Genomic DNA, 27,033 nt, shown 5'->3' with positions numbered 1-27,033 from the left:
GGCAAGCTTCGTAACCTCTCAGAGACATGCTTTTCTAATCTATAAAATGAAAATAATTACAACAGCTACCACACAAGTTGTTACGAGGTTCAAGTGTGTTAATGTATGTAAATGACTTAGAATAATGCCCAGTGTGAATACAGCACTATATAGTGTCTGCCATGATTATTATTTTCATTCTTACTATTTATTATTCTAATATGTAGAATCATGACTGACACATATAAGTATGCATTTCACCAATGGATGAACAATTGCTAGATACTGGAAATACAAAAGGGTGTAAGAGAATGTCACTTGTCCAGAAGAGAGCTATAGGAACCAGGGGGAAAGCCTATAGTTTAATGGAGAGTTCACAGTCCGCATTCATACACATCAGTCAGATCCAGTTTCCTCTGGTTCCAGATTCCCTAACTTGGGTTACACCATCAAGGATTAATTGATACATGGAATGTATAGAACAAGACTAAAGCACTAATTAAATAGTACAGAAAATATATAGAGGATCCAATCTAATACTTTTCGGTACATTTATTTTAATGCTGCATCCTTTCAGCAGAAATTAACTAAAGAATCACTTCATTAAAATAATAGTAGCCAAATAAGTATAACCTAGGTATTTAAAATACTCTGTAAATATTTTAAAACCATTTAAGAGAAGTGCTGCAGAGATATTGCTGTAATGCTATGAAGTAAGAATTGCACTTGTATCGGGGTGTAAAAAGGAGGAGTTGCTGTTAAGTGGACAGAAATGGGTACACTTTAACTTGCTCACCTGCAAAGCTCTGTTTTGCAATATTAGCATTCTTTCCTTAGAAAATTGACTTGTTAAATAACATTTTGATGGGAACAATTTTTATATTTTTTGTATTTATTTTTATTTTTTTAGAGTGGGGGAGAGAGCATAACAGCAAAAGAGAAAATCTTAAGCAGATTCCACACCCAGCATGGATCCTGACATAGGTCTTGATCTCCTGACCCTGGGATCATGATCTGAACCTAAATCAAGAGTCAGAGGCTTAACCATCTGAGCCACCCAGTCACCTCAGATGGGAATAATTTTTAAAGTGAACAAAACCAAGTTTGGTGTAGCTGCAGGAAAATTAGGACTCTCATATAGTGATGGTATAAGCGTGAACTTGTTCCTCTTTCCATAGATCACTTCAAGAATAGGTATCAACCAAGTGCCTTTGGCTCAGGTCATGATCCCTGGAATTAAGACCTGCATCTGGCTCCCCGTTTCTCCTTCTCCCTCTGCCCATCTCCCCTGCTCGTGCACACTCTCATGTTCTCTCTCTCTCAAAAAAAATACATAAAATCTTTTAAAATTTTTTTTAAAAAAGAATAGGTATCAGAAGGCTTATAATATTCATAAATCTTGGTCCAACAATTCCACTTATATGATTTATCCTAAATAAATCATCAGACTTGTGTGCAAATATAGAAAAAGTTTCTTGCAACATTATTTATAGTAGAAAAAAATAGAAGCAAACTAAACATGCTTTAGTAGGAGATTGGTTAAAGCATTATGCAACACAATGCTCTATGGAAAACAAAGTCATATTGTTGACATACATCTATGATATGGACCAACAGTCAGTCTAGATTTAAAAAGTATGTTCTAAAACAATGTGTACAATATGGTAGCTATTACTTAAAGAACTATATCCCAAATAGGGAGACTTTAGTTAGTTTTTATTCTTTATGGTGTTTTTTTAAAAGTTTATTTTTAAAGTTTTTTAAAGTTCATTGAGTATGTATTACTTTTGTAATGGGAAAAACTATAGCATAAGAGAGACATCTGACCCCTCCTTCCTCTTTTCCACAAATAGCATTCTGATTTCCATTATGATACATTGCTTTCTCATAGAACAAGACAGAAGCAGCTTGGTTTTTTTAGCATCAACAACTGTACGTTATCTGCTTTGGCTAATGCCATTAATCCATCTTTTTTGTCAAAGTGTGATGTAGATACTGGATTGTAATCATTGCAATTTAATCTTTAAATAAGGTCTAATTTGTATATCTTTTTGCCTATTTCTTTTCACCCACATAGATTTAACTCTAATACTGAATATTATTTTCCTTTCAGGTAAACAACTACAGTTTAGAAGAAGTGACTCATGAAGAGGCGGTAGCAATACTGAAGAACACATCCGATGTCGTTTATCTAAAAGTTGGCAAACCCACCACCATTTATATGACTGATCCTTATGGTCCACCTGATATCACTCACTGTAAGTACCACGCTCATTGTCACCTTTGCCAGGTCTACAAAACTGGAATTCAGTAAAACTTGGCAAAGTACTCTGCTTGCATCTTCACTCTTGTTTAGTTTATGGAAATAGTTCCAAGGGGTGCTGTGGTTCACTCCCTGGTTGCCTTACGAGGCCTTAACTAATGTTTTAAAGGTGGGACACCTGATGAGTTAGAAAGTCCACTGTTTAAGGAAGGCTTAGTGATGCATGTTGTGAACAGTGTGATTATGGTAATGTAAAAGCAACATGTTTTAAATCCTATTTCTCAAGCCCCTAAAACATGATAGTCCTCATGCCATTGTATCCCCCCTTCCTACTTCAATCTATATAGTAGCAAAGCAGAAAAGAGAGAAACTGGCAAAATAGACAGGAGATAGCACTGTGTTCCCTCCTGGGGGAGAGGATCTTGCACTTGAATAGTGGAATTGTGATCCTCTGTCACCATCACCATAACTCTTATGTTTATCTGAATGTTATATTGGCAGGGAAGCCAGGGAAAACTCTCAGCCACTATGGCAGTAGAGGTGGGTTGCAAGTGGGTACTTCTAGGGCAACAATTAACTATGAGATACTGTGTTGAGTCCTAATAAAGTCCACTTCTACATAAGCCCCATGTTTCTGTCTCTTCTTAATAGGTCAGCAAGAACTTTATCTTAGGTTCTGTCTTTGGGGACTAGATTTAGAAGCAATTTTTTTTTCCTTGTGAGTTTAAGGGGCAATTTTGTCTACATCACTAAGCTCGCTCATTCTGAAATTTTGAGTAACCAGCTCTGAGACTGAGAACTCGAATATCTTCAAGATCTACCATTAATACTATGGTCTTAAGGAAGTCATTTAATCTCTCATAGATTTAGATGTTCCTCTTGAGAGAAATTTAAAGGTTGAATAATTTTGCTACCTGCCCATTACATTAGCTATTGCTTTTCTTAATGATGATTTGAAAAGTGACTTGCCCCCAAAATATGTCTTTTTCTCAAGCATGCAGTAAGCTGAGATCAGCCTTATATTAGGATATGAAAGAATTTTAACTTTCAAAGTTTTTCAGACTGGATGAATTTAGAAAAATCAGCCTTGAGACTTTGAGCTACTGGTAAATAAGGTCAGTGTTAAAGAGATAAAAGCACACAAATAAAGCTTGCTATTCAATTAAAAATATATATATTGAGTAGCCTCAATATGTGTAAGACACTTGTAAGGTAATGTATGGGATACATAGGAAATGCAATCCTGGCCTTTATTGGAAGGAAGGCTAATTCAAATATATGAATAGCAGCAATACTTGGCAATGTAAGAGATGTACCTCACATGGGAATGGTAAAAATAAATGTGCTTTGGGTACTCACAGGAGAGGTGTACTACCTGTCTTTGGAAGATCATAAAACTATTAATGGGAAGTGTGGCATTTGAATTGTTTCTTAAAGAATAGATAAAATTTCAGTATCAGAGACGTGTTAGGAGACAGAAATTGTAGGTAACTGATGAAAGTACAAATGTTGGAAAGAATTGTCTTTGAGGATTGTAGGATATGTGTCAGCAGAATGTTAAAATGGATCAATCTTGTACGAATGACAAACGGAAGTTTATATTCACAGTAGCAGCAATGGAGAGACGTAAGCAAGGGAACAGCTTTATCAGAGTTGGATTTCTCAAAGTATAAAATGGATTTCTAGAGAGGGGTAGAAGGCAGGAGACTCAGGCAGGAGGGGCTTTCAGTCATTTAAGGAGATGAAGTACTGTGGAGGATTAGAAAAGAAAGGCCAGAGTCCTTAGCCTTTCTGGGATGGGAGTACAGCATATTTTGAGATTAAAGTCTTATACAAGAATTTGCTCCTAGAAACCTAGATTTGATGATTGAATATTAATTATATGAAAAGAATATGAGCTCTGCAATTACAAAGCTAACATTTTTATTTCAATAGAAAATTAATCATCAAAAAAAAAACAAAAGAAAATTAATCATCTTTCTGAAAATGCATGGGCTGGGTCTCTCCTCCAATTCTTCTCCTCACCTAATTATACGAACTGGGTTTATAGATATAAATGTTATTATATCTTTCCAATCCTAAAGGTCACCATGTGCTTGTGTATATTAAATGCAAACAAACAGTAACTCCTCCCTCTTGGGAGACCAGAAAATCCTCAGCATATAGGAAAGTCTTCCTATTTTTAACAGAACGATAGCATGACACATTGAATCACCCACATAACAGGTTTCTTCTCTTTTCTTTTTTTTTTTTTCACCCCTTAGCTTATTCTCCACCAATGGAAAACCATCTACTCTCTGGCAACAATGGAACTTTAGAATATAAAACTTCCCTGCCACCCATCTCTCCAGGAAGGTACTCACCGATTCCAAAGCACATGCTTGTTGAAGACGATTACACCAGGTCAGATATGCTTAATGGTTAAATTGGGCTCATGATCGTGTTACTGGGAAGAAACTGCATTTGCCTAACATGTCAGGCATTGCTTTTGGGGTTAAAGTTTCTGAGCACCATTCAAACTTATATAGTCTTGTTTCCAGGGGAAATCTGCAAATTCTTATAATCATGTGTCATTTGGAATCAAAATCATTAATTTTTTTGTGAGAAGTGGTACTATACACATACTCATCACTTTACAATTTATTAAGACTTTCACACATGTTGTCATTTGAGCTCAACAGCCATTTTATAAGAGAGGTAACTTTAGAGAAGCTGATCCTGAGGTTCAAATAAGGAACCTCACATGACATCTCTGCTTAGGGAAGAAGTTAGGACTGAAACTTTTGTCTTTAGACTAAATTTCATGTTTTTGATACCAATGGCTACCCACAATTCAAAAGAGTTCGGAAGTGAGTCAACCCTTCCTTTAGTGCAATAGCTATAGGTAGAAAGAAAAGAGGTGGCATTAACTGCAAATGGTTTGAGTTTAATATATGCTGTTAATTCCAAAGGGGAACAGGACAGGATTTTAGGATAGAGCACAGAACCACATTACTAATGCCATGAAGTAAAACCAAGTTTAGGCGGCACACCTAGGAGTTGGGTATGACAGTTCACACAGCAGAAACTTCCTTGACTTAATTGTCACCATTAAGGATTCAATAAATGTTGGATAATGAATAAATCAATGAATAAATAAGGGAAGAAATAAGAATAAATGTAAATTTTTTTGTCTTTAAATGTTTTTGTTCCAAAGTAATGTATGCCCATTGCATTTGGTGAATGAAACTGTTCAGGAAACAAAACCCTCTCTCAGACTCCTGCCAGAGCAACTATCTTGAGGTTCCCAATGTAACATCCTGGCATGAATCTTTCATACTTTCTGCATGTTCATATAAACTCATATTAATTCAGTCAGATATAGAGGGGCTTTGATTATTTTTACAGATTAAGTTCATATTTTAGAAATTGCCCTACAATTTGCTGTTCTCCATGAGCAGTACTTTTACCTGAAATGAGATTGCATATAAATATGTACACACTTTTTTTGAAAGTGTTTGTGTGTAAAAATGACAGAGATGGACCCTTTTGGTTTAATATCCTGCCTGTCTAATGAAGCCATTTGTCAGCCTTTAAAAAATAGAGGAGGCTTCCTGCCTCTTTACTTCCCTCACCGGTATCCATGCCGGCTTTGGTCTTTTCATTCCTTTGCTATTTCTTTTTAAATGATTAAGCATTTTCCATTTATTTTGCAATTTCAGGTTTGCTGAAGTAGCTTGTTACATCTTTAGCCAAGGAATGGAATGTTTAGATGCTGCAAATGTGCATCTGTGGTATATAAATCAAATATAAACTTCTTCCTATGCTGAAACATCTAATCTCTATGTTCTTAATTAAAATGAGGGCTGCAGCAAAGATAATCCTCATGGCTCTCTAAAACATTGTGTAAATATAGGCACCTTTATTCACCAGAGCAATGATCTATTTGCTTTCATTCTATCACTAATATTTGATATGATTTTAATTTGAAAATGTCGTTTTATCTTACGAGACCCCACATGGAATTAAAATTGATTAAATCCCCTTCATAATCCAGGCCCTTTGCTAGCTGTTTTACATACACTATTCATTTAATTCTCCTGAAAACGCAGGCTGTCATCCCTATTTTATAGATGAGAAACTGAAGTTCAAAGATGTTAAGTAACTTGCTTATAGTCACACAGCCTTTAAGTAGAAAAACTGTGGGTGCCCTGCCAGATACAAGATCCTGGCTAAGAAGAAACGTTTTAATTTTCTCATTTTAAAAATGAAAACCAAGTCATATAAAACTGTTCATCACAGAAATACATAGCTCTAAAGAGACCCAAGAGTTTCAGTAAGCTCTAAAGCCAGTTAGATTAGATCAGAGTTGAGACCTATTTCTGCCACTGGTTAGATGACTGCCAGAAATTTATTTAACCACCACAAGCCTACTTCTTCATCTATATAATGGGAATAGCAATCAAATTTTTCTTAACAGGTTGTTGTAATGTTTGAGTGACATAATATATGCAAAGAACTTGTAACAGAGCCTGACACATCATGAATATTAAATGTTATCTATTTACAGACACTATACTTGTTATAATGTCACAAGGAATGTTTGAACAGATGGTGTCCTAAGAATAGAGTCCACCTATTTCTATAGGGTTGTGCCTTGGTATTGTGGTGTGGTTCTTGTCCCACCTCCTCCTCCCTTATTCTCTGGCAGGACAATTTTACTAAGAACTCTCCGTAGAATCTTCTGAATGTCTGGCGCCAGGCAAACTTGTGAATTATATCAGTTTTAACACACACACACCCCTCTCCCACTCTCACCATTGCTTTGTCCTCTCACAGGGGTCTGTGCTGTAGGCACTGCCATGGATCTCAAAGGTATTTGCTCAAAGGCAAATTCATTGCCTTGTTCATCAATATTTATTGGACACTTCCTACTAGACAGCAGGAACTGCAGTAGGAATGAAAAATTGAGTAAGAAATGACAGCTCTAAGAACTATTAAACTGGGACAAAAATATAGGTAAACCAGCGTGGATCTTCAATGCTTATTCCCTGATTATGCAGACCCCCTTTGTGAAATTTTCTAAAAAGGCTAATCTATTATTTTTTTTTTCAATTCTGAGGTTATATATGTTCATATCAAAATGTCATTTTTCATTTTTTGGTGTATGGTAGTAAATGGTAGATATTTACCTTACTATACCCTTACTTGGAAAATGAAATGTGAGCAAATTTATCAGTTCTCATCTTTTAAAAGTAAAAGGTCTGTAAAATGTCAAAGTATGGCAACTAGAAACAGCAACAAACAATTAGGTCCACTCTAGGAAGTGCTCTGGTGCCACCCTAGCAGAGTTCTTTCACACCACAAGAGTTACCTAGTAAATATTTGTAAATGAATTTCAGCTTTATATGAATACCAAAGGAAAAGCCTATAGAATCAAAGAAAGTTTTAAAGAGGAGATAACTTGTAAGTTTCAGTTTGAAAAAAATGTGTAGGTGTTGATCAGAAAGTCAAGGGATGAGGAAGGATATTCTTGGTAGAGGATAACACATGCAGATTCATAGAAGAATGTGAAATGGAATAAGATGAAGCAACAGCTTGAAAAATTAGACTGGTAAAAGAGAGTGGTTCCTACCTTTAAGTAATCTCTGTATTCCTATCCTTTCTGTCATATGCAACCTACTTGTAAAACTTAGAATATATTCAATAGTAAAAACAAAAGGATCACTACTATATACTGTTACCACAAAGTCTTTTAACATGTATGATTCCCCTTATTTATATTATATTATTATTCTTGATCTTTATAAATAACAAAAATGCTCAGAGAGTTTAAGTAATTGCCTCATATCATACAGCAAGCAAATAGCAGAATCAAAATTTGAATTCAGATTTGTGTTCCCAGGCTTCATCCTCACATCACACCTCATGTCCCATTTTATACATTCAGTTTCCATAGAGAAATGTTGGGTAAACAGGATTAAGTTTATATCAGGAGATTGGTTTCTAGTCCTGCTCCTACCACCTTAGCATGTAATGACCCTGAAAAAGCCATTTAATCTTTGTGAGTCTTGATTTTTGCATCTATAAATTTGGGATAAAAGGTCTTCTAATTTCCTCACGGAATTGTGAAATTTCAGTGTGGTAATATGTGTTAAAGTTTCCATTTTTAAAGGGCTAGATAAACGTATTATTATCAGAAGCTTATGTTTGAGGCCTACTTTGAATTTTCCTGAAATAGTAAATCAAGTAATTGATCTCTAATGATGGGACTTGGGCTAATGGGGAAACATTTCTGTGAAATAGGAACCTTCCAACAACCAAACTCCTTAAATGGAGTTTTGTAATGTATTGTAAAAAACATTTCTCTATTTTCCTGGATCATATTCATTTTTGTGGGGAATATATAGTAAGAACTTTTTAAGGGAAGTTTTATTAGAAAAAAAATGCTACACTAACCTAGCTGGATTTTTTTTTTCCCCTTTCTAACTTTTTGAGGAAATGTATACCTGAGTAAACTGGGAAATTTTGTTTCCTGTTGATTTAGAGAAAGCACAAACAAAAAGGCCTTGGATAAAATTTTCTTAATAGAAAGTCTGTTGAGTACCCTATAAATAAATCAGTGTTCATGGTCTTATATTGTTAGTAAATTATTTTGGAAAACTATCACTGTGATGCTGAGATGTGTTTTTGGCTCAAAGAATTATAGTCTCTCAGAATTGGAAGGGCCAGTAATGAATCTAGAGTCTAATCTTCCTCCTTCTGATGGGTAAGGAACACAAGCCCAGAATGATTTGTTGGCTATCCCTAAGTCCTGTAACTTGTATTAGAATCAGATACAGAACCTATGTCTTCAAATACCAAGTCTAGTGCTCATTCTGCTTCTCTGAGCTCTGTTCACTTTTGCTGTTATTGTTGTTGTTGGGATGGAGGAAGAAGGTAAGAATTATGAAAACTATGAACAATCAAGGATCACCTGTGAGCAATACCCACTTCGTATATTACCTACTATTGATTCCACCTCTACTGGGCCAAGTGGTAACCTGGTCACCCAGGAGAGGTGCAAACCACAGCTTACCACCATCTGGCTCAATATTCTCAGGATACACAAATCAATACTGAAATGAAACCAAAAAACTTTGAGATGCAATGTATAACTGCTCTTTCAATAGCTGGGGACTTAATTTACCAAGTTACAAATGTGATAGATATCATCATGAGAGCCAGAGACCTAAATTATAGCTTTGAGCCATATATGTCCAGTGAGAAAAACGAAGTTCACCTGGCCCTGATCTTAGTATATCCAGGTGTCCTTCTGATTGGCTCGACATAATGTTCCCTCACATAATTTGGTTGCTTAAAAAGCGTAAGCTAAATGAAGTCTCGAAAAATTTTTCTTGAATATCCAGAAATTTTCTAGAATAATTCCAAAATTATGACTCAGATATTCACCAGTTTAACTTTTTTATTTACTAAATAGATATGAGCCTATCAGACTAGTCTACCTCTACTCTCTTCTTCCTAAATTATAGAACATTAGCTTACTGAATATGGTACCTAAAATGTATTCCAGTCGTCTTTTTCTTTCACTCAGTTTATTCATTCAATGAACGTTCAGCTTCTACCATATATATGTCAAGCATGATTATTAGCAATAAAGTTACAATAGTGAGCAAACCAAACAAGTTCCCTGTCCTCATGGAGTTTGCATTCTAGTGCATCAAGTAAGAGATACATAGATAAATGAGGTAAGTTCAGATATTAGTAAGTACTACAAGGAAAAAATAGAATAATATGATAGAGATTGGGAAAGAGAACAATCTTATGTAGGATAACCAGGAGGGGCCTCTCAGAGGAGATAGCATTTGAGCTGGGACCTGAATAACAAGAAAAAGTGGTGATATAAAGATCAGATAAAAACATTCAGGCAGCCCAGGTGGCTCAGTGGTTTGGCACCGCCTTCAGCCCAGGGCCTGGGCTTTCAATAGCTGGGGACTTAATTTACCAGTCCCAGGTAAATTACTGGGACTTTACTTAAATTACCAGCCCCAATACCCAGGATTGAGTCCCACGTTGGGCTCCCTGCATGGAACCTGCTTCTCCCTCTGCTGTGTCTCTGTCTCTCTCTCTCTCTCTCTCTGTCTCTCATGAGTAAATAAATAAAATCTAAAAAAAAAAAAGAACATTCCAGGAAGAGGGAATAGTAAAGCCAGTCACTGAGGCACAAGTATGTTATGGAAGAGATGAGCCAAAGGGAACATGGCAGAAAATTAGGTTGGAGAAGGAGTCAGGAGCCACATGACACAGGACTCTGTAGGTAATGATGAAGAAGTATAGGTCTGATCTTGAGTACCCTGAGAATCCATTAGGGAATACTAACCAGGAGAATAAACTTATCTGATTTATATTAGAAGAAAACCTCTCTGCAGTGTGGAGAAGTAGAGGGGCCATTGAAGAAATGAGGGAGAGGTTACGCCAGCTGGGACTAGGGGAAGAAGGAGCCGTCCATAAGAAGAATGCCCCCTGAGCTCTATTTTAGAGCTAGATTCAATAACCAATGTTTTACGTGAGGAGCAGGCGTGCTTTAACTGGACTAATTTACTACTGACCATTTCTACATTTTTTATCACCTATAATCTTTCAGGAGCAGCGTAAGTTTGCCACTGCTGGTACTTTCTTTTTCCCCTTGCTGTTTAACTCTGTGGATCAGAAATGGATAGAGGTTAATTTTCAAATGTTTCTATCCACATGTCCTTAGGATCTGGGATAGAACACGAATGAAGCTTTCTGTCCAAGCATGAAACACATAAAATCTTATGTTTTCTCATACAAGTTTAGGAAATATCTTTGTTTGCTTTACTGTAAAAACAGTTTGATTACAAATTAAATTATATTTATAATTTATATTCCAAAATGTTAAAGTGAAATCAACACACCAGAAAGATTTTTTTTCTGGGGATACTTGGTTCCTGGCAAGTACCACAAACCCCAAGGTACATATGAGTACCCAAATTTAAGAAGCGCTGAGCTGACTTACACAGACTTGTCAGTTATTAATTTTGTGTTATAGAAACAGCCCTTTAGTGATGGCTCAGGATTTGTGGTCCCTGTTAAGGACAGGCTTCTTAAAGGATCAGAAGATGGGCACCTCGGTGGCTTAGTGGTTGAGTGTCAGCCTTTGGCTCAGGCCCTGATCCCAGGGTTCTGGGATTGAGTCCCGCCCGCATCAGGCTCCCTGCATTTGTCTCTGTGTCTCTTATGAATATAAAAAAAAAAAAAGGATCAGACAAGACTTGCCTCAGAGTAAAGTCTGAGTATAGTGTAGCCTCTAGACTTTTTAACTTATATTTGATGACTTAAAATCCTTTCTGGATGAACTGGAAATTCTTTCTTCAGATACAGAAAAGAAATCTTTTCTTACTCATCTTTAACCAAGTATAATAGAAAGAACTGGTGTGCCCCATACAGACAACTGACCCTCCTTTATAATTTGCATCTGTATAGCTGAGAGATTAGCCTTGGAGCCACCCTGCTCAGGGTCCCACCTAGACCACTTCCTAGCTCTGTGACCTTGGGTAAATTATGTAATCACCCTTTGCTTCAGTTTGCTCATTTATAAAAGAAGCAGAATACCTCCTCTTAAGATTTAAAAAAAAAAAAAAAAAAGCTTTCAATAAAGGTCAGGGAATATCAATACTATTTAAAACAATGATTTTCAGATTAACACCACAAATAGAATCATTGTTTGGTAAACATCCTCCATAGAATGAAAATGTAGCCAACAACCATATGTAGCTTCTCAAAGTTAACTATGTGTACTTTTTTTTTTTTTCAATTTATCTTGCAGAGCATATTAGAACATTTTACTACAGAAAGTCTCACAGTTGGAGTGCTTTAGTAGGGATCTTCATTTTTATGACTACAGTGAATATCTAGTACCACCTGCATTGAAAATCTAATCTAGGATTCAGGGAACCACAAATGATAAAACAACAAAGAGAAACAACAAAAACCAATCCATAAATCTGGCTTCTGTTGCTAAATACAATTATTCTCTAGATAACTTATTGACTTTGCCCTTTTTTTATTCATGGTAGCTCTCACCAGTTAATGCCATGTAGCTTTTCCCTTAAAAGAAATTCTGTGGAATATGGTATCAGACTCCTTGCAGGCTTTATAAAGTGCATTATAAAACTTAACCAAATGAAAGATTCATCAGCAATGTCTCTGAGTAATCTCTTTTGTTCTGTGCCTCATGCCTGGCTCCTCTGACATGGAGCCTGCTATTTTTACGCACACCTCTTTTTGAAGCAAAGTATAGTGATGGGAAGGGGAGAGTGAAGCAAATTAGTGAGACAGATGGAAGATAAACCATCAAGTGGAGCCTTGAGGGGAGCTTTCTCTTTATTGATGGTGGCTCCACATAACCATTTTAAGTTTACTTACATCAGCCATGAGGCATGATTTATAGTGATGTCCTGCTAGAAATAGAATGAGTGGGTATGCTAATGAGGAAGATGACAAATCTTAATTAAAGGAAGATATCCAAATATGTATTAGAAAACATGTTAAGCTTCAGTTTGCTATCAGGGAAATGAATTTAATATTAGGAAAAATGAAACAGTAATGATGATTTTATAGATGTGTTTTATAGATGTTTATTATTTCTTATACCTAATAAATCAGCCAGACATAAACACATAGTTCTAGGTTTTATAATTTTATGGAAGATGGTTATTACACATCTATAGCTATTATTATTATAAATGTAAAATACATATAGATAGTTATTTAATCAATGCTACATTATATTTTTTTAGTTCATTGTTGGCCTTCAGGTCTAGTTGAGGCAAAAAGAAAAAAAGATTAATGATGGACAATGGAGAATTTTGGAGGGACCCTTGTAGAAGCAATCACTATTAGTTGACCCCAGACCTTTTACATTTTAAACTACTATCACCAACACAGCATGCTGCTTATTTCTGATCTTTATCTGTATGATATTGAAAAGGAGTATATATTATGACTTAAGACATATAGATGTGGCCTCTTTCTCTAGGAGTTTATTTCCATATCCATGTGTCAGTAAAGTAATAGTAGACAGAAGACAGCTGATCCCTAATTGTCCACATCTAGGTGTATACTTTGTAAATTATCCAGGCCAGCACTGAAATCTCTGAATGACTTCCTGCCATCTCATGTATCATAAGCTACTGTCAGTGAGCCATTTTAATATTAATGATTGCCTTAATGAAATGCAAGAAAATTATGGGATACAATTCTTGCATTCCAAAAACTTATATTCTTTTTCTTTGAGATTTTATTTATTTATTTGAGAGAGTGAGCACACACATGAGCGAGCACAAGTAGAGGAAGGGGCAGAGGGAGAGGGAGGAGACTCCCCACTGAGCAGGGAGCCCAATGTGAGGGCTCAATCCCAGGACCCCAGGATCATGACCTAAACCAAAGACAGATGCTTAACCCACTGAGCTGCCCCAAGAGTTAACATTCTTATTTATCATTGATTTATAAAATTATGCGAATTTTGGGTTGCATCATTCCCTTTTTGCTTCTAGGTAATCTAAATTAATCTAAATAATGAAGTAAGTTATATCTGAGTTAAAAAAAAAAAAGACATTTAAAAACACTGCCTTCATACATTTTCCCTAGACATCCTTTTCCATCTGGATAGCTACTCCTTGCCCCTTCTATTGTTTTACACCACTCTTTGTTTTTCTCCTAAGTTCTTATTATTTTCCTTAATTATAAAAGCAATATGTATTTGTAGGACAATTGTAAAATAAATGTAAAGAAAAACTAATAAAAATTACTATCTCATAGCAGAAAGATAGTAATATTTAATATATTTTCTTTAAGTTTTTTTTTTCTATGACTGTATGTGTGTTTATAAAATTTGGACCACACTGTGTACACTGGGCCTTTTTTTCTGTTTTAATTTAACATTATATCTTCCAGATTTTCTCATGTCTTTAAATAGTCTTCAAAAACATATTTTCAGGGGATCCCTGGGTGGCGCAGCGGTTTGGCGCCTGCCTTTGGCCCAGGGCGCGATCCTGGAGACCCTGGATCGAGTCCCACGTCAGGCTCCCGGTGTATGGAGCCTGCTTCTCCCTCTGCCTATGTCTCTGCCTCTCTCTCTCTCACTGTGTGCCTATCATAAATAAATAAAAAACAAAAAAAAATTAAAAAAAAACAAAAACAAAACATATTTTCAGCAGCTATTTAATAAAGAAAAACCATAATTATTTCCTGTTGTAGGACCTTTCAGTTGTTTCTCAGATTTGCTTATTACAGATAATGCTTATATGATCTTTCTGACTCCATCTCTTAATGGCATAGTTCTTTAAGATAAATGCCTAGCCCCTCACTGACTAATTAGCACCTCACCTGGTTGCCTTATAGACATCAAACCTTTAATATTGGCAAAAGCAAGCTCTTGGTGTTTGTCCCCAACCTGCCTTTCCATAGGAAAATGTGACCCATAATCAAGAGAAAATTCAAGCAACAGAAACAGACCCAAAAATGATAGAGATGATGGAACTGGCAGACAAGAAGGTTAAAAGTTATTATAAGTATAGCCAATCTTCCAAAAAGAGTAGGGAAAGAAATGTGAATGAAGAGGAGAGAAATGGAGGATCTGAAATAAACCCATATTATGCATTTAGTGATGAAAAAAATAGTATCTGAAGGGAAATTAGTATCACAGTCCACTATGGGGAAGAAAGAATTGTGAATTCTAAGGCATAGCAGTAGAATATATTCAAATAAAGTGCAGAAAGATTAAAGAAAAAAAATTCTAGTGATTTATGTGGCACCAGAAAAAAAGCAGACCTTGCAGTACCAAATAGTCCAAATTTTTTGACATTTGATGAAAATTATAAATCATATTAGTCTAAGACTCTCAACCTAGCCCCAAGATATTGTAAAGAGAGGAGCATAATAAAAATAGACTTCTTGTCAAAACTAATGCAAGCCAGAAGAAAATAGAGCTTCTTTACACTGTGGGGGTGCTACCCTAAGGTTCATAGCCTGAGCAACAGCAGAAGAGAGCTTTTATTACTAAGAATGGGAAGCCTGTGAAGGGGCAAACATCAAGAGTTGTTCTGGGAAGTGTTAAAGGTGCAATGTCTACAAGGCAACCAAGCGAGGTGCTGATTAAGCAGTGGGGATCTGGTAATTAGCAAAGCTGGAGTCCAAGCAAAGTCAGTCTGGCTTCAGAATCTCTATCTTTGTGCTATTAAAGGTCATGTAACTAGTATATTACAGGATCAGGATTCCAACTAACTCCAGAGTCTGGCTGTTGTTGCTGCACTGCACGGGTAGCGTTATTAGCTTTAAGATTTCTTGAATCTCCTCTGTGCTTCAAGTTAGTCTTTGTTGTTGTTTCTGTCCAAGAAGGTAGAACTAAAGTTTTGCATCATGGCCCCCATCCAGCAACACTTATAACCTATTTGGAGGAGGCAATCAGCATTTCTCAGGGAGAAGTGAGGCCTCCTGGATTGTGCAGTTCCAAGCAGGGGTTCAGTCCTTAATGCCTATCATTCCAGCTATAACACCAGACCCCATATGGTTGCCTTAATGAACATTTTAAGCCCTCGCTGGAAGAGCTTAGGAGACCCTGTGAATATATGTGTCCTTGTGTAAAGATTTAAATATCAACCTCCTCGTTGTTTTTAAATTAGATTGACCTTGAAGTAGAACAAGGTAAATCCTTTCTCATGTAGACTGTCCTAATGGAAATACTGTCACCTGATCCCTTGTCATCTGATATTTTGCTTTATGTTTTTTTATTCCCCTAATCTTTTTCTAAAGTTTCATTTACCTTCTTGAGACAGGATGAAGGCAGAATGAAACAGCTGAAGTAAATGTGATAGCCAGAGATTTCAAAGCCAATTATGGGAGACCTTGCTCTGAATTTATAATAGTATTAGCAAACTCTTATAGCTGCCTAGTATTGCACTTTCCTATTTCTCATTTTGTTCTTATAATTCCACATGAAATGGACAGAGTTTTGCTATGTCTGTTTAACAGACCGGGAATCTGAGATAATAGTAATTCTGTGGTTTCTCCTACAACAAGTAGAAAATAAGTGACAAATGCAGAATCCAGCAGCAAGGTAGCACCTTGGTAAAGAGCTTAGAGTTTGGAGTCAGAATAATGCTGGATTCACCACTTAATTAGCTGTTTGACCTTGGATGAGTTATATAACCTCTCTGTGCCTGTTTCCCCATCAATGCCTATACCATGCGTTATTATCAAGATGAAATGAAGTCATTTATGTGGAACATTTGAACAGAGCCTGGCCTAAAATAAACTGCATTCAGGCTAGCTGTTTATTATTATTACTATTATTGTTAGTTACTATTATTATTATTATTATTCTCCCTGACTTTGAGTCCTGGGCACCATGATACCGTGGTTCTTGTAAGACTGGCTGCCATGGTGATGATAACACTGCTGGTTGGAGATGGTAGATGAGATTTGAGAGTGAATGAAGGGGAAAATATGGTTCCAGCTAGCCTAATAAAACATAGATTTACACAATCTTTATACTTTCCTTAGGTAGATTTTTAGATTTTATATGGATTTAGTGATATTTCCTTTGTCTTTCAGTATATATATATATATATATATATATATATATATATATATATATATTCTATCTTTGTGCTATTATATACATATAGTGAAATAATGAGAGGTACTATATCTTACCTTCCTCTGAAAAAAAAGGATATTAATATTTTTACTCTACATACAGATAATAACATTTATCAGCTGAATATTATGTCAAAAAATTTTATAACAATACTTGTACTCTACAGTATTGAAAGATATAATGCAATTAGGAAATGTGGCCAGTTCATACCTTTCTCAAAAAGAAGAGGTCTACTGTCTAAAATTGTGAAGTCCCGATCTCTAACAACAAATCAGTCACCTGCAAAAGTTGTGTAATTCAGAGTCCTGAACCCCACCTCAGATCTACCAAATCTGGGTGTCCAAAGATAGAGTTCAGACATTAGTATTAAAAATAGAACCCAAGCTCTCACAGGTGATTCTGATGCATAGGCAGATTTGAAGATCACTGGCTTAAATTCATTATGTCATTGACTTCAGAAAAGTTAGATGACCAGGAGTAAAAAGCAAAATGGAGCACATTGGAAGAAAACATGGCCAGGGATTTTTCCCATAGTGTAAATTTTTCTTTCTTTTTTTTTTTTTAAGATCTTATTTATTTATTCATGGGGGGGGGAGGTAGAGGGAAAAGAGAGAGAAAAAGAGAGAGGCAGAGGGAAAAGCAGGCTCCATGCAGGGAGCTGGACATGGGACTCGATCCCGGGTCTCCAGGATCACACCCTGGGCTGAAGGCAGCACTAAACCGCTGAGCCACCTGGGCTGCCTTCCATAGTGTAAATTTTCATAAAAACATTGGATAACCCTAAATCAGCAATGGCACTGACAGTACTAATGGCAACGTGCAAAGAAAGGGTATTGCTCTTAAGAACAAGTTACCAAAAGTAGAATTTCTTCAGATTTTATTATTAAAACTGCCAACTCTTTAAGAAACCACCTATTGCAGGTGCGCATTTTACTCTATAAATACATTTTGTAAAAAATGATGCATTTCCTTTACATCGAATTACATCTGATAATAGGCTTCTATCATGTCTACCTTTCTTCTTAATTTCTTCCTTGAATATCAGTCTTTCAGGAGCTCAGACTTCTGAAGAACAAAAACCAGGAAGAGTTTCTTTGGGAAATTCTGCTTCTTCTGTATCCTCTATCTCCAGTGAAACAAGGAAACACAAGGGTCTGAATATCTGCTACAGTCTTGGAGAGGAAAAAGCATATTATGTTCAAAACACAAATTAGTATTTCAGAGCCACCTGTGTGGCTCAGTCAGTTAAGCATCCAACTCTTGGTTTTGGCTCAGGTCCTGATCTCAGGGTCATCAGGTTGAGCCCCATATCAGATTCTACACTCAGTGAACAGTCTGCTCAGACTCTCTCTCCCTTTACCCACCCCCATAAATAAATAAATCTTAAAAAGAAAAGAAAAATTTCCTAATTCCCCTTTTCTGTGAAACAAATGTTTTTATATAGGAATGTTAGATAATTATAAGTTCTTTATACACAGCTACCTACCACCTTATAGCAAAACAGACAATATCCTTATGGCTACATACATGTCAGCGTCAGGACTAGCTGTTTGTCATCTCACAGACCTATCACAGATACCAAATAGCTATGATCAGAATATATTGTTCTAAATTTCTCCCATTGGCTGAATCTTTTCTGGATTACTTAGGTATAGTAGATGGGAGGTTCAGCCATTATTGATAGTCTTAAAAAAAAGAAAAAAGAAAAAAGAAAAATCTCCTCCATCTGGTTTCATTGTTGCCATATCTTCATTCATTACAGTAGTTCATTTATAAGTAGCTCTCACTTTCATCGGATATACTGGTCCAGTCAGGATATCTCTGGATCCTCCAGATAAGCCAGGAGTCTTCTCCCCTGGTGGACCTCAGTGCCAGTCATCTCATCACTCTGTGCAATTTGTGCTTTTACTCAACCTACTGGAAATACTTTGGCCAACAGCATACAAGGAAAGCTCTCTTATTTAAAACTCTTCAGAGCATGAACAAGAGAGCAATTGGAATGATTGTCTCAAAATGTCAAAATGATTGTCCCTGTATTTAACAGGGAGGGAGAGATGGTTTAGGAAATGGTGAGGAGAATAGTCTGGTGACTCTGGTATGATTAATGTTGGCTGAGTGCTGCCAATGTCAAGCATTCTGAGAAGTCATTTGGATACTTTTTTCCTATTCATTTTCAAAATAGTTCTGTCATGTGCCATCTCCCACAATTGCATAGGACTGAAAATCAGAAAGATTCAGAAGCTTGTCTAAATATGCACAGCTAATAGGTAGTAGAGTTGGGACTCATATTTGGTCTGCACTAAAATGTGTTACTACCTAGGAGATTAAATATGTGTAAAATTCCTCAAATACACACAATCTACTTAATGTCCCCCCAGACTTGAGAGAGTTTGTCTATTAAACCAGAAGTTCTCCTATAAATGGGATCATATGTTGTACATTATTATACTTTCAGAATATATTTCACTTCCCCACTTCATATCTCCATGCTCTGACCAACCTAACCAGGTAACTAACTGGCTTTACCTGCCACCCTGCCCTCTCTTGTGTTGCGCTTCACCAAACATGTTTCCCTCAGTCACCTCCCTCTTCATTTTCAGTGTTTCAATCCTATCCACTGGTACTGGCCCAGCTCCAGTACCTCCTGAGAGGATTCTCCTTGCTGGATATAATTTCCTCTTAATTTGAATTCCCAAGACAGTCTATCTTTCCCTCCCATTACAGTTAACCAATTTTGGCCTATTTTATTACACACACACAGCACACCCTCACCCTAAGACACAGTGTGCTTGAGGAAAGAATCTATGTCTGGATCAGATTTTTATCATCCACATCACCTAGATTAGTACATAAAACTAGTTATTGACTGAGCACCTATCATATGGTGGGGATTCGTTAAGGCTTTGCATAGAGTCTCTCATTTAATCTCATAGCAGTCCTATAAAGTAGCCATTTTCTAGATAAGGCAGCCAAGATTTGGACAACTTAAGTACCTTCCCCAGTCACATAGCTAAGTAAGCAGCAGAACAGTATTCAAACCCAGGTCTTATTGCCTGAAAGCCCATGCTTTTTCACCATGCTCATAGCTTCTCTATATGTTCTCTAAGTACATAAGTAGATGTTAGATGAACAAGTGATACATTAGTAAAAAAAAAAAAAAGATACAGTTGTTAGTTTTAATTGTCATCATTTCTATAAAAGGATTCTGGCTAGCACATAATTCTTGAAGTAGATAAACTTTAACTGGAATCTTCTTAATAAATGAATATATTTGGATAACTGAAGACACTGGAGATTCTGACAAATTTAAACAGTAAATATGGTGATGCCAGTTAAGCCATCCTCTCACAACCAAATATTCATAGTGCTGCATTGCCATTTGTATAATACCGTATTAGTAACAAGGTATCACATAGAAATAGGAGTTGCTCAATAGTAGAAAAAAAATTGTCCCTAAAATGGGAATTTTTTTTATTTCTGAGTTATTTGAAAATATGTCAATCTCTGAAGCTGAATTGAACAAGGCCCAGTATACATCCCTAATAATCCTCTGTAATAGAAAAAAAATACATATTTTTAAAAGTAATTTAAAAATACAGGAAAATATAATTAAGGAAATAAAAATTACCTGTAATGCCACCACTCAGAGGAAGCACTATTAACAACATTCCAGTAACTTTCCCAAACATACATATACATATACATATACAGATATGCTTCTCGTAAAATTGGCCTCAGCTTCTACAATGAACAATTTTTAATGTCCTTTAAAAGCCATTTAGAAAACATGTAATATTGAGAGAAAATTAAAATTTTATGTGAACATATTTCCCAAAAATAATATTCAGCAAATTCTCTGGTGTATGCTTCCAAATTTTTTTCTCATTATCTATTATATAAAATTGGGATCGTACTTTATTTTGTATTGTTTACAAAAACTGGGTTAAACTGCATATACTATTTTAACCTGCTTTTTTAAGTTAATTATATGTTGTGAATATCTTTCTGTGTCATCAAATCTTACACAATATTTTAATACTACATACCTATTCAATACTAATGAACATACATGTTTTTTCCAGTGTTTTGTTTTCACAAACTTTGTGACAATTATAATCTACATACCTCTATTTTTTTGAAATTTTTTTTAGATTTTATTTATTAATGTAAAACATACACGGAGAGGGAGACAGAGGAAGACAGAGGGAGAGAGAGACAGGCAGAGGAAGAAGCAGGCTCCATGCAGGGAGCCTGATCTGGGACTCAATCCCGGGTCCCCAGGACCACACCCCAGGCTGCAGGTAGCGCTAAACCACTGCACCACCGGGGCTGCCCTCTATGTACCTCTATTATACTCACTTTTATAGGATAGATTCCTGGAAGTGGGATTTCTGGGTCACAGGTTCAACAGTTTATACCACCACCACCAGTGTATGAAGAGGATCTTTGCAGCTATTAGAGAAAATGTAGATGCTGCTATGTGTGCTTAGAAAGATATCTGTTGTAAGCTGTAAATTTAAAAAATAAAAGCAGGGGCACCTGGGTGTCTCAGTTGGTTAAGTGTCTGCCTTCGGCTCAGGTCATGATCCCAGGGTCTTGGGATTGAGCCCCACATCGAGCGAGGAGCCTGCTTCTCCCTCTCCCTTTGCCCCTCCCCCCTACTCATGCTCTCTCCCTCTCTCTAGAATAAATAAAATCTTAAAACATAATAAAATAAAATAAATAGCATGATAATACATATAATTTGATCTATATCAAAATTTTATCTAAGTATTTATCTGTAGATTTGGGCATAGATGTAAATTCAGGCACAGATAAGAGATAATCTTGAGCACTGGGTGTACAAAAATAAGCACATTTGATGACTTAATCAACAAACTAAAAGAATCAGAGTAAAAAGGTATGTTGTACGGCAGTGTGAATGTATATACCCCAAGACAGAATACTGGTAGTGTTCAGGAACTCAATGGCCACAGGGCCAGCTGGTTGCCAATAAAATAATAATGTCTAGTTAAATTTGAATTTAAACAACAATAAACAATGAATAATTCTTTAGTATAAATATGCCCCAGGCAATATTAACATTTATATTAAAAATTACTCATTGTTTACTCAAAATTCAGATTTAATTGAACATTCTTTATTTTTATATACCATATCTGACAACCCTATGGCTGTCATCATAATTTTGTAATCATAAGAGGAAATCATCATCTCCTAAGAATGACTTTGCATCCACAAAAATGACTAGAAATGGACATATAAACCAGGTCACTGCCAGATTTCCTGAATACCTACAATAGTCATGGCATTTACTGAGTGCCTGTCAGGCACTGTGCTAAGTGCCATTCAAGCATCATTTCACTTAATACTCAGAAGGCCTTAAGAGGTAGGCACTGTTCTTGCAACAGGAGGATAAACTGAGGCTTTGAGGTAAACTAGTTGCCCATGATCACATGCCTTATTAAAGTAATGGGGCTGGAACTTGAATCCAATCAGACTCACAGCTTGCTTTCTTTGTTCTATTCTCTACTGCCTTGAAAATAGAGGCTATAGTTGCTAGGATGACCAAGAACATAGTTAGACCCTTGAGGGAAAATATATGCTAGAAAAAAGACTTTTTAAAAAAATGACAACATAATGATTACACATCCAGGCTTTGTAGCCAGACAAGCTATGTTCAGAGTCCCCCCACCCCACCCCAACCAAGTCAGCTATGTGAGGAGAGACAAGGTATTGCTAAACCTTGCAGATAATACTATTATATACATCTTAGGATGTATATGGATTCATGGGAGGATTACAGGATATAGAATATATAAAGCATATGTAACACAGGGCCACCCCCCCTAGTAAGTTCCCAAGATATACATAAGTAGTTGTTATTTTTATCATTTAAAATACATCAGAGTATAAAACCAAGTGGCAGACATTAAGAATATACTGTATGGAAGTTTAGAAAGGAGAAAAATTGGGAGGCTGGGTGGGTCAGTGGTTGAGTGTCCACCTTTAGCTCAGGGCATGATCCGGGAGTCCTGGGATCAAGTCCCACAGCAGGCTCTCCACAGGGAGCCTGCTTCTCCCTCTGCCCATACCTCTGCCTCTCTTTCTGTGTCTCTCATGAATAAATAAATAGAATCTTAAAAAAAAAAAGATTCTACAAGTATATTTCAGAAGGTTTTGTGGAGAAAATAGGAGTGAGACCCTTCTTAGGAACGAGGAGTAACTGATGCATTTACATATACAAATATAGGGTTGGAACAAAGGATCAATATGTACAAAAATTTGAAGTAATGTGAAGCATCAGCTCAAGGGAATTTAGGACCTCAGTTTATGTCTTATTCTAAAATCCCAGAAGTGCTTCTTAGTGGGTAGTCCTCTCCAAAAAGAGCAAGGCAGTGCTATAGTCATCTCTTGTTCTTACGGATGTCTTAACCTTTCTCCCTGGCCATAAGGCAATCTTTATAACCTGCTTGCAATAACAGGCCCAGAAGAGTAAATGGTAAAACAGCTGCATGAAATAGAGGAAAATGGACCATTGAAAAGCGATGGGAAAAAAATCCATCTAAGTGATTTGGTTAAAGCTACCTCATCATTCCTGTTGATAAGTATAGAATTACATTTGAACATTAAACGTTCTTCCTAGGAGCTACTATTGTACTCAAGCTGAGCTTTCTTTCAGTTAAAGGTGTAAAAAATTTTCTCCCCTACAGACTCCATATTAATAATGTAAAATTGGCATACAGAAGTATATAGAATTAACATTTTGCATTCTATTTTAGAAGATATGATTTGGCTAAACATACTCAGAAATTTATACGTAGGTATGAATTTTAAAACTCAAGATCTTATCAGATCCAGAAACTTTTGACTTAGATGTTACAGATATAAATAATCTTGGAGACTCTGAGGAAAGAAAATGATTATTGTAGAGGTAAATGTTTTGTTCCATAAGATTATGTTTTAATATCACGGTAAATAGAAAGAAACCCTAGGAAGATATTTAAGCTTTGGACCTTCTTTTTGGGGACCTTTGTGATGTTCCCCATATTTTTCTATCATCCAAACTTTTCTCTTTTGTTTTCAAATTTGTATCCAAAAGGAATGGCCCTGCTTTCTTTCTCTATACCATTTTTGAATAGTACTGGCCAGAAATATGGTTTAATTACCCATCAGGCCAAATCTAAAAATACCAGTGGAATGCCCAGCTAACCTCAGACCACAGTACCCTGCCTTCATCTCTGCTGGAAGGGCGAAATCAAAAGAGTCAGGTGGCTTATACCCCAGCAAATGAACAGGGTGTGTACTTGACCCAAAGGATACCAATCCAGAGGCTAGCCAGTGCCCAGCAATGTGGTTCAGTCAGAAAAGTGAACTTGGTCTATTGAATTCTCTCAGGAATTTTTAATTAAAAGGCAGCCCAAATGAACACCTGTCAGTGAAAAATGAAGCTGATAGGTAATGATAAAAAGGAGACCAGAGGATCTATCATGAGTCATGTACAATTTGGTGTTATTAGAGCAGCAGGAACAATATGGTAGAGACTATCACATTTATAACATGAAGAGTTAAAGAAGGTCACGGCTAGAGAGAGGAGAAGGAAGTAGCACAAAGAGAAAAGGTATCATTGTGTTGATAAGGAAGCTCTAGAGTTGATACAGTTCACTATATCCCACTCTACCGGATTTCTACCAGTTCAGTTTCTCTGAATTTCCATGCACATATGTCCTGTCACCTGCACTAGCTCAAACAAGTCTCTGCTCCTTGCCATCGAATTTCCTTACAAACAACATTTTGCTCAATTAGCAAAGGGAAGATTTTATCTTACTACTGTATATAGATAGTACCTCTCTGTGGGCCTGATACAGGGTAGGTTTTAGGTAAATATATATAAAATAAATGAGTGAATGTAAAAATAAACAGTAAAAATGATTGAACTTTTTTTGCATTCAGTAGGGGAGAGTACTAATCTCCATGGCTGTCCATCACTGGCGGATTTTAGACTTGTACTCAACATCTGCCTACTTTTTCAAGTTGTCTCCTACTCAAACCTTTTTAAACTTCCTGAATGGGATGTGCTTTTAGCTCTGTAACTTTGCATGTGCCATTTATTAACACTTCCCAGAAGGCCTTCCTTCACCCCACCCCAACCCTGTGTACAATCCTTACTCTCCACAGCATTTTCTTCCATGTCTTCTTAGTTTAGGCTCTTTAAGAGAATTACGTGTTTCCAACGCCCACTGTCCCCACATTCCCATTTACAGTTTCCTACTACACTTTATTCAATATTATAAAATAAAGCATTTTTCTGTATTATTAAAAGTTTTTGTCAGTCTTAAGTTAATGGCTAAATTAAAAACCATCATGTGTCTATATCTCATGTTTTATACCTTTTGTCTCCTTTTTGGACATTCTGATTGTTTACTTTTGTTCTACGTTTCTCTTACAACAAACCACAAAGACTTTCTCTCTATGGAACCCTGTGTCCACATTTTTTATTTTCTTATTAGAATTGCATACTAGAGATAGAATTGCTAAACCGAAGGTTCAGGATTACTTCTAAAACTTCTGAAATATGTTGCCAGATTGCTGTCTTGAAATGTTATAAGGGAGTTTAATACTCCATAGCACCAGCAGTATGAGTGTCTAGCTCACCATACCACAACTAAATTGTGATTTATCGATTTTAAAACCCTTCATTATTTTTAAACAGGCAAGTGAGGGGGGAGGCAGAGCATTTAATTTGCATTACTTTTATTCCTAGTGAGGTTAAACATTTATATTTGCATGTCTATTTGTCATTTATATTTTCTTTTTGTGATTGAATGTTATATACCTTTGTCTACTTTCTTTTTTTTATTTTTTTATTTATGATAGTTACAGAGAGAGAGAGAGAGAGATGCAGAGACATAGGCAGAGGGAGAAGCAGGCTCCATGCACCGGGAGCCTGATGTGGGATTCGATCCGGGGTCTCCAGGATCGCGCCCCGGGCCAAAGGCAGGCGCCAAACCGCTGCGCCACCCAGGGATCCCCTTTGTCTACTTTCTATTGAAAACTTGCAGTTTTTCTGAGTTGTAGGAGCGTCTTTAAACTATTGATAAATGTATTTGAGAAGATGCTTTCCCCAAATTACTGCTTGTTTATGACTTTTTTTTATTTCAGCAGTTTTACATTTTTATGTAGTCAAATCTCTCATCTTTTATGTGACTTCTTCCATTTATTTTATGCTTAAAAATTTTCCAAGGCACCTGAATGGCTCAGTCAGTTAAACATCTGATTCTTGATCTCAGCCTAGGTCTTGATCTCAGAGGGTTGTGAATTCAAGTCTCAGGTGGAATATACAAAATATATATAATAAATATGTAATAATATATGAATGTAAAATATATATATTTTTCATCAGGATGCAGGATACCTACTGACCTACTTTTTTGGTAGATTTACATTTTATTCTATGAGTTCAATTAAAAAGAAAAAAACTTTAAAACTGGGTTCATATAAATAAAAGAATTTAAACACTGTGATAGGGCATATTAAACCTTGCTCAGATAATTCAAATCTCAAAAACCTTGGTCTAGCCATGATACTTGGGCTTGTACATCTCAGACAGTATTTGTTTCAACATCTTTCAGAATGCCACAAAAATACTACTGTCACTGGACAGCTTACCCAATGCCAAAGTATAGTGATTCCTGTCCTCTTTGGAGTTATACTTATCATATAGACACTATTGTCAAGGTTATTGACTTTCAACTTCTAATTTTAAAAACACTGCATGAACCATTTATAACCCACAGTCATGAGAGCCTAATTTTGTGAAACCCGAACCATCTTTTGAAAAAATAAAGCAGCTTAATAATTGAAAACTTTCAAAATGACTTTAAATGAAGCTTGTTCTCTGCCATTTCTCTCCTCAATATCAGCAAACATAGTAAAATATAACTAAGAATGATGTTTATACAGAGAAAATCATGAACTGATCTCTTGAGTTTACAAGTATTATTTATAGATTATGGTATGTAGACTATTGCTAATAACAAATTACTTATGGCCCAACAATTTAATAGGCCACTACAGCTGTGAGTCATACAGGAAAGCAAGTCATTATGAAGGTACCAGCACAAATTAGGAA

At 36.2% G+C, this 27,033-nt stretch overlaps 1 protein-coding gene across 11 annotated transcripts in view; it reads left to right on the top strand.

Moving 5' to 3' along the window:
* DLG2 (discs large MAGUK scaffold protein 2) overlaps positions 1 to 27,033 on the top strand; it is an 885,772-nt gene that overhangs the window by 412,049 nt on the left and 446,690 nt on the right. For all 11 annotated transcript variants that reach the window (XM_055320441.1, XM_055320437.1, XM_055320439.1 and 8 more), the window contains exons 7-8: positions 2,093 to 2,237; positions 4,507 to 4,645. In XM_055320441.1, the coding sequence (XP_055176416.1) occupies positions 2,093 to 2,237; positions 4,507 to 4,645 (284 nt within the window). The remainder of the gene's footprint in view (positions 1 to 2,092; positions 2,238 to 4,506; positions 4,646 to 27,033) is intronic.

The sequence above is a fragment of the Nyctereutes procyonoides genome, unplaced genomic scaffold, assembly GCF_905146905.1.
Source record: "Nyctereutes procyonoides isolate TBG_1078 unplaced genomic scaffold, NYPRO_anot_genome, whole genome shotgun sequence".
NCBI lineage: Eukaryota > Metazoa > Chordata > Mammalia > Carnivora > Canidae > Nyctereutes > Nyctereutes procyonoides.
Note: the sequence above shows the minus strand (reverse complement) of the source record. Positions and strands in the feature narration are given on the sequence as shown.